The sequence below is a fragment of the Passer domesticus genome, chromosome 11, assembly GCF_036417665.1.
Source record: "Passer domesticus isolate bPasDom1 chromosome 11, bPasDom1.hap1, whole genome shotgun sequence".
In the NCBI taxonomy this organism is placed as follows: domain Eukaryota; kingdom Metazoa; phylum Chordata; class Aves; order Passeriformes; family Passeridae; genus Passer; species Passer domesticus.
In genome coordinates this window covers 11,839,069-11,847,866 of record NC_087484.1, presented here as the reverse complement: position 1 = coordinate 11,847,866, position 8,798 = coordinate 11,839,069, and the positions used below count along the sequence as shown (strand labels likewise).

The 8,798-nt window shown below is 59.8% G+C and overlaps 1 protein-coding gene across 1 annotated transcript; it reads right to left on the bottom strand.

The window, feature by feature from the left end:
• Positions 1-2,683: 2,683 nt before the first annotated feature.
• Positions 2,684-6,668, bottom strand: HES1 (hes family bHLH transcription factor 1). Its single transcript, XM_064385701.1, has 4 exons — positions 6,367-6,668; positions 6,177-6,272; positions 6,008-6,095; positions 2,684-5,292 (listed from the first exon to the last, which is right to left on the bottom strand). The coding sequence occupies exons 1-4, from the start codon at positions 6,472-6,474 to the stop codon at positions 4,808-4,810; spliced, it is 777 nt and encodes a 258-aa protein (XP_064241771.1). The 5' UTR covers positions 6,475-6,668; the 3' UTR covers positions 2,684-4,807.
• Positions 6,669-8,798: the final 2,130 nt, after the last annotated feature.

Genomic DNA, 8,798 nt, shown 5'->3' with positions numbered 1-8,798 from the left:
GCATTAAGTATATTCCTCAACACTTCTGACCTCCTCAGCAGCTAGTAAAAGTTGCCAAAACAACAACAAAAAAAAAAGGTCACCATTGGAAAGGCTCTTGCGAGGCACCTCAGTGCAGCCATATCCAGAGCAGTGTGAGCCATCCCAGCCCCGAGCAGGGAGCAGCCTGGGTCAGACAGGCTGTGTCTCCTTCGCAGGGCTGGGAGGACAGGAGAGAGACATGGCTCTGCAGGCAGTCACAGGGTGACCCAGCCCTGGCTCCCAGCCCCGGCTCACAGCCCACGAGCCACCTCATGTCTCAGTCCTGCAGTGAGGCTGAATCCCAGCCTCTGTTCCAGCAGCACTGCCCGAGCCACGCTGTTGTGCTGGCAGGCTCATTACAGCAGGCCTGCTTTTAATTAAGCAGGATGCTGCTTTTGTACAGCTGAACCCCTTGGGAGCTTGGGTACAGAGCCTTCACCCCTGTGGCTCCTGCTGCTCACCCCTGTGTGCAGGGCAGCAGGCGGGGGGAGCCGGGGCCAGGGACTTTGGGAGCACGTGCTGGGGCGGTGCGTCCCAGCCACACAGGATGTTGGCTGTGTCCCCAGGGTGACAGGGCATGGTGCAGTCTGTACCATGCCCTGTGGCGGGTGTTTGCTCTCTTGGGGCCAGAAGGCAAAGCCCAGGGCTCTTATCGCGCCAGGAAGATAAGGGTTAATGCCCCAGCAGTTGTGCTGAGCTGGCTTTATTGGCAATAAACCCCTTCTGGGAGCAGCTTCCTAATCATTACAGATTGCAGGTAGCCCTACCTCCAAGGCTGTCCTTCAGCAACAGCACCTCTGCCCTGCCCTGCTGCCCCTGCACTCCCCTTGGCAAACACAGCAGGAGCAGGCCCCCTCCAACCCCGCACCCCTTCAGTGCCACACAGCCCCGTCACAGCCCTCACTATGGTGCTGGCACAAGGGACGTGTGCCCCCAGCCTGCTGCCAGTGCTCAGTGTGGATGCTTGTGCAGGGCAGAGCAGGGACAGTCCAGAGGCTACAGCCTGTGTGGATCATATCCACAGCCCTTGGATACCTGAAAGACACTGCAATGGGGAGATGGTACCCCTGGGGCACAGCTCTTCTCAGGCACAGATGTCAGAAACCACTCCTGCTGCAGGGGCTGGGAAGGGGATAAGATTGTCCCAGCCGTTCCCAGCACCAGCTGATCGCATGGCCACAAATGTTTAATAAATGGGAGTGGAGTCATTTGTCTGGGCTGATCCCCCCAGGAAGTCTGTGCTCCGCAAAACAAACCGGGCTTTTGTTTGACTTGTTTTAAGTTAAACACGTCACCCCTGTAAATCACAGGTCCCCTTCCCTGCCCCAGGGGCAGCAGCAGAGCGAAGGGGGCTGCTGGCCCAGAGGTGCTGGTGCAAGCCAGAGCCATGCGCTGGCAAGTCTGGTCCCACCACCGGGCTGTGTGTCTAACTGGAAGCCTTGGGGCTGGAGCATCCCAGCCCCCGGCACAAGCTGGTCACCCAGCCCCCAGGCAGGTTTGCAGCGCTGCTCCCGGGGGACTCCGGTCCTGGCTCCCCCAGATCCCAACCCAGCTGCCAGGCTGCTTTTCCACCGCCCCACGCTCGCTGCGGGCCGGACGCCTGGATGCCAGCCCAAGGTCAGCGGCCGGCCGCGGGCGCTGGCAGGAGCGCGGCCGGTGCCGGGGCCGTGCCGCGCGGGGCCGGGGCTCGGCCGCGGCGTGCGGGCGGCGTGCGGCCGCGGGTGCCGGCCCCGCCGCCTGCCAGCGGGGGCCGGGCGCGCTCGTGTGCGGCGGCAGCGGCGCGCTCCCTCCCGCGCTCCCCACACCGCTGGCAGCCCGCCACCGCGCCGGGGGTTCGCTCCTTTCTCACGACCTCTCAGGTTCCTGAGCTCATCTGGGAGCTATTCATTTCCTGCCAGAAAACAGCCTTGCCTGCTAAAAAAACCACCTTGGCCGCAGAGCGGCCCAGGGCTTGGTACGAGGGCTCTCCCGGCTTAAATCATAAAGCTCCGGCTGTCTGGCTGGAATCAAAGGCAGGGCGGGCGTGGGGGGGCGCGGGGGCCTGTGCCATATGGTAGCACTTAAGAGCCAAGGAGGAAGCAAGGAGGGGCTTTTGCACCGCTCACGAGGAGTGTGGGAAAAGTTAATTGACTTTAATGACAGGTTTCCCGGGACGGCAGCAGCAGCAGATGGAAGGGAGCTGCGGGGATGCGAGGGGCAGCCGGGGCTGCAAGCTCCGTGGTGGGTGGGGGGCAAGGCAGGGAGCTTGGAAGGCAGGAAAAGCCCCCTGCACACGGACCCCCGTGCAGGTGCACTGCAGGCAGGGATTGGAGCACTGCTCCTTCCAGCTCAGCACCTCGGGTCTGCAAACGCACCCAAAAGATTGTGGCAAACTGCTGACCAACCCAAGAATGGTCATGAGAGAGAAAGACCTGCCTCCAGCCCTTACCAGGATCCTCTCCACTGGCAGACAGGGCTCAGCAAGGTGCCCAGGGAAGCCAAGAGGAGCTGCATCCCATCTGGCAGCACTAAGTCCTGTCCCTTTTCCTACCTGTCCTGTACAGCCCCATTCAGGGTCACAGCTCAGCCCTGTACTTCCCTGGCACTCCTCCCTTACTCTTTCCTGCTCATCCCACAGCACCAGTTTAAAGGCATTTGCTGCACCTGAAGGAGAATTCCCACACACAATGATCCACAAACCCACAGCCTGCATTTGTCATCCCAATTTGTCACGGGCTCAGTGAACTGGCACCAAGAGCACGGCTCTTGGGAATTGCTCTGATCCCCTTAAAGCTCACAAACTCAAGCAGATCTCTCATGTCAACAGGCTGTGGGATAGAGTAAACAGAGAAAGCTTTGGAGAAACCGGCCCAAGCATGCCATATCTGCTTTATACTAGGCTATTTAAACTCCATTAGCAAATAGGTTCATCTTGTCTTTCACTCTGGGATCTGCAGTATGTTCTCCATTAGCCTACAGCAGAGTCTCTTTTTTCTAATGTGCTTTCCAAACCAACTGCTTCAGCAGAAAGGGAAGACTGCTCATATGGAACAGCATTCACTCTTATAGGTGATGCATGACTGGTCTACATCAGCTCCACACAAGCCATCCAGCAGCAGGGGTTGGTCTGATGCAATTCTGAGACAGGTCCTGTGAGCACTTCTCTGAACACAAGGTGAGCTCACTCCTACCCTCAGTACCTCCAGTGCAGAAAAGTGACACTCTGGCTGGTGGAAGGGAAAGAAAGCTCAGCCTGTACACAGCTGTCTTGGGACAACAAATCTGATATTCTCAAGCCTTGCACACAAAACCTGGCTGTGAGATGCCTCTGTGAGAGTGGCAATGCAGGCAGGCCAGCAAGGTGTTCAAGAAAAGGGAAAGCTCATCCCAGGGAGATCAGGTCCTTTAAAAAAAGAAACAAAAACAAAAAACAAACTGCCACTGCCTATCCCAGGCACATACCAACCCCTTTCCCAGGATATATTTTCAGATCAGGTGAGTATGTTTCTTTACTGGGAGCAAAGCTGGGGAGTCAAACCCCAGCAGGTTTAAATCCATCTGGTCTCACTCTCCCCAGCTTTCATTTCCCCAGCACCTGGATACAAGTCAAGCACCTGGCTGATCCAGACAAAATCCAACAAGCTTTTGCAGCAGGATTTGGACAGAAACCCCAGTGGATCCTGGCACATCTTAAAGCTGTCCGCTCTGAGTTAGGACTTGTTAAGAAGGGCCATGCAAGCTGTAACCTGAGACTGCTGCTCGCCACTATCTATGGCTTGCATCTTGCCTGGAAACGGGGCATCCTCAAGTCACAGGGGTCAGCTGCAGCTCACGATTACAGAGTCCCTGCAGCCCCACATCACTCCCTCGACCACGTGTTTTCCATATAACAGCAGAGGAAATGCCCAACTCTATCAAAACCACATGCAAAGCATTAATCATCAAGCAGAGCTTGGCTGCTGCTCAGGGTCGGGAACAGCTCTGTGCTTTTAAGTCCAGGTGGAGGTGGTGCCCAGCGCCTGCTGCAGCCCGTCAGCCAGGAGACAGGAGCACTCGTGTCAGGCTTGTCCTGCGGAGAGCCACTGCTTTTGTAACTCGAGAAGCTGGCAGGCACTGCTCTCTCAATCAACTGACTGGAGTCACTTGCAATTTACACTACAGCCTGGGAAGCAGGCTCCCCCGGGTTCAGGGCAGGAGGCTCACCCGGGCAGTTCAATGTCTTGCTTTACCACACCAACTCCATCAGCCCGAGGTGCCAGAACAGAGCAGAGGTGAGTCCCACAGCACATTCACCAGCTCTGCAAATACAAGCTCCTTTTAACAAGTCTGATTAATTTAGCTGCTCCCAAAGAAGCAGTAATTACATCTGCCCCAGGGCAGGGAGAGGGGCCAGGTGATTTCACAAGACAGAGGGGACAGAGGGTCTGAATGACAGCTCCAGCCTGGCAAACAGGACAAGGCAGCCCTGGAGCAGCAAGATCCACAGGCAGCCAGGAACTGAGGTGTCTCCTATGCACACATGCCAGAGCTCAAATTTTCTCCAAAGGCCTTCCAAAATGGAAGGGAAACTTTTATTTTAAGAGCATTCAAAAAAAAAAAAAACCCAACCAAAAAACAAACCCCCAATCTTTGGCGTCACATAAGGAAAGGGAGAAAAGGAAGAAAAAAAGATCTCGTGTAAAACACGAAACACTGTCAAGGGAGTGCTATGGTACAAAGGCACAATCCAATATGAACATATAACCTATGTACAGCCGTGCCAGCAGCACGGGGTGCATTGCCAAGTCCAGTCCTGTGCCCACCACCCTCACCAGGGTCTCCAGACTGAGTCGGCCGTGCTGGGTGGCGGGCCTGGCGGCGAGGCAGCAGTGGCAGCTGTGGGTGGGCCACCGTACAGAGGCAGCACAGCCCCACCAGGAGCAAAGGCAGTGCTGGGGATGAGGAAGGCAAACTGCCCATCAGAGGCTGGCAGCAGCTGGAAGCCACCGTACACCTTGGCTGCATCGGCACCCGGCTTGCAGGGCATGCCCGGGAGCGGCCCCACGCCACTGCCTGGAGGGACCAGCGGGGGCCCAAAGGCTGCAGCCGGTGGCAACGGGGGCGGCGGGGGGGGCGCAGGGTAGTTCATGGTGTTGATCTGGGTCATGCAGCTGGCCAGGTGGCCCAGGAGCCGGGTGCGCACCTCGGTGTTGACGCCCTCGCAGGTGGAGAGGAACCGCGTCACCTCGTTCATGCACTCGCTGAAGCCCGCTCGGTACTTGCCCAGTACTGTGGGGTCTGTGCTCAGGGCAGCTGTGGGAGGAGAGAGCAACACAGAGTCAGCAGGCTCCACAGGGAAGAGAGGTGCACAGCCCACCAGCACTGCATCCTATAGCCCCTCTGAGCTAGGAATACAGATGGGGAAAGTGGCCCCTCTAGAAATATGTCTTGTGTTCCCAAGTACCAAGATTTCAGATGGACAGCAAAGCTCCTCTGCTACCAAGTCCACCAGCACCAGGGACCCAGGTGGGGAACAGATAAGTCCCAAGACTCTCCTTATGTCCCCATATACCAGAGACCCAGGTTGGAAACGCAGTCCCTCCGGTGGCTCTTGTGCCTCTCACACCCTCAGACAGACCCACGTGCAGAGCATAGCTCTGCTAGCAGAGGGAACTCAGGCTGCGACTGCAGCCCTCCAGCACCAGAAATGCACAAACAACACAGTGACCTTCCCAGTATCTCCTTATTGGGGATACTAGTACAAAGCATTGTGCCCCTCACCACCTCCCAGTAGTAAGGATGGAGCACTGCATCCCCCATGAAAATGGATCCAGGTGCGGAGCTGCTGGCACCAGGAATACAGGTACAGAACACGCTGCCCTCCCCTGCATCACTCCGCGGGGATGCAGGTGAGAGCCTGGTGCTCCTGCTATCCTCTCCACAGCAGGCAGTGTGCGATGCCCCCCGCCCCGGGGCTGCAGGCAGCGCCACCCCAGCCCCGTGTCTGCCGCTCCCCCTCGGGACTCACCAGTCATCTGGGCCCGCTGGAGGCTCCGCAGGTGCTTGACGGTCATCTCCAGAATGTCGGCTTTCTCCAGCTTGGAATGCCGGGAGCTCTGCGGGAACAGGCGGGGCTCAGACCGGCCCGGCAGCGCCGATTGCCCCCGCACCCCCCGCCCCGACCCCCCGGCGCTTACATCCTTCTTGAGAGCGTCCAGGATGAGCGTCTTCAGCTGCCCTAGGCTCTCATTGATGCGCGCCCGCCGCCGCTTCTCCATGATGGGCTTGGAGGACTACAAGAGAGGCGACAGTCAGCGTCCGGCACGGCTCCGCACGGCGCTGCCCGTCCCGTCCCGTCCCATCCCCGCCCGGCCCGGCCGCCCTTACCTTGCGATGCTCCGCCGCCGTCTTCGGCTTGTCGGGCGTCGCATTAACGCTGGCGGGGGTGGCGGCCACCGGCGAGGCGCTGCTCTTCTCCATCAGGTCGGCCGGCATGGTGCGCCGCCGGGAAGAGGCGCGGCGGCGGCAGCGGGGGGCCGGGCCGTGCCGGGCCGTGCCGTGAGGGAGCGCTCGGGGCGGCGGCGGCGGGGCCGGCGGGGCGCGGGTGCCGCGCGCCCTTGGCCGCCCCTACTTATATAGCGCGCGCCGCACGCGCGCGGCTCGTGTGAAACGTCCCCCGCCGCCGTTCCCACACTCGCGCCCAGCCAATGGGCGCCGCCCGCACGCGGCCCCGCTCGTGGACGGCGCCCGCCCATTGGCTGCGCGCCGCGCGGCGGCCGCCGGCCAATGGCGCGGGGCGGGCGGCCGCGGTTTAACCCCTTGGGCACCGCCCGCGGCGGGGGGGGGCGCGGGGAGCGCCGCGCTAATTACCGGGTTAATTGGCGCCCGTGGCAGGCGCGGCCCCGCCCGCTCCCCTCGGGGACCGCCGGCCTCGGGGCGGGCCGCGCGGTGGGAGGCCGCGGCCCTCCGGGGTGACGGCCGGGACGCGGCGGGCCGGGCCCAGCTGTGCTGGCCGGAGCGCAGCCGCTGCGTGAGGGGGCTGCGGCGGGGCGCGCCGCGGCGAGTGCGTCCTGCTGCGGCCGCCCGCATCTGCCCGGGCAACCCCAGTGTCCCCACGGCAGGGCGGGCCTGCCCCGGTGGGCCGGGTGTCCCCACGGCCGGGCGGGCAGTGCCGCGCGGGGCTGCCCCGCGGTGCCCCGGGCCGGGCAGGGCCGGTGCCCGGAGCCCGGAGCCCGCAGCGCGGGGCAGGCGCGGTGCGCGGTGGCACGCTCGGGGCCGGGGCGCGGGCTGCCGCGCTTCTCTGCCCCGCTGGCACGCCGCGCTGGCGGCGCGGTGGTGCGTGCGCTGACATCGGGACACAGCCGAAACCGCAGCGAGGGAGGTGCCTGTCCCCCGGGCCTGGCCCGGCCGCCCTGCTGCCACCTCCGGCTGGTTTGGACAGTTTGTGGGTTACTTTAAAAAAAGAAGAAGAAAAAAAAAGTATTTTGCCTGGGGACTTGAATCCTTTTTTTTTCTCCCCTCCGCTTGACTGACTTTCTCACACTCCTATTCCCATAGCCTGCCAGCTAGGCCTGAGTCATCCTGCCAAGAACTAGACCTGGCCTATTCAAAAATGTGCTCACTCGCTCTTTCTCTCTCTCTCTCTCTTTTTTTTTTTTTTTTGAGTATACACAGTAATGTTTTTCCACCTCCTCTTGTACCTGATCTGCACCTGTACAGGGCCAATCCCACACGTATCACCCGATCTTGCCTTTTCAGAGACCGTGAGAAAAATAAAGTTCAAGAAAGAAGAGACATGTTTGCAGATCTCACCGGTGCAAAGCCCTCGTCCCTGCAGAGGCTTGCCTGCTGAGCCTTCAGAGTTTAAAAAAAGAAAAATAAATAAAAGGGAGAGTGTCATGTTTAAAACTGCGGAAAAGCACAAATCCAGGCTTTTAGCTCCTTGATGGAGCCACAAGCTTTTTGATAAAAAAAAAAAAAAAAAAAAAAAAAAAAAAAAAAAAAAAAAAGCAGCCTTCAGCGTGTAAGGTTTAACTTCAGATGAACAATATTTGACGTAAGTTTCAATTATTTAGGCAGCTGGACAAACTCGAGTGAGGAAAAGACAGACTGCACTGGGAAGGCAGTGCCGAAAAGCACTTTCACACTTTTCTTCGTGGGGAAATCAGAGACAGCACATTACCGTGAAAACTGCAGTATGTTTTTTGAAGAGCTTAGAAATTCTCCGCTGGATCGATATTTCTCCTAGTGCTGCTATTTGCATATATTGGTGGGGAAGAAAGTTATGCCAGTGACTGGGCTGGCGTTCCCTCTCCCTCCTGCGGGGTTTGCGAAGGGAGCGCGGCGCTGGGCAGCCCGGTCCCTCCCGGCCGCAGTGGGAACAGGCTGCAATTATGTCTGTGTTTGTGGCAGCCGGGGAGCTGCAAACCGCCGGTAATTGCCGGCAGCAGGCCGGTGTCTCTGCGGGACGAGAGCGGGGCAGGCAGCAAGAGCAGGCTGGCATTGGGGGCTGCCAGCCCTCGGCCACGCCGGGGAGCTGGGAATTGCCTGGCAGCAGCTTCCCTGCACCCTGCCCACCGCAGAGCCTGTCCCTTGGGGGCTGTGCCGGGACCGGGGCTCTGAGAGCGTCTGCTGCAGCACAGGCTCCTCAGAGCCACCGGCGAGCGCTGCCCGGGGCACTGCTGTGTCCCCGCTGCACATCTCCGCCTGCTGCTGCTGCTGTGAAATGCCTTCGTGGGCAAGGGTTGTGATCTCCAAGCGGAAGCACGTATACTTGTGAATTCCCCAGGGATCAGGGGAGGAAGGGGAGGATTTGCATG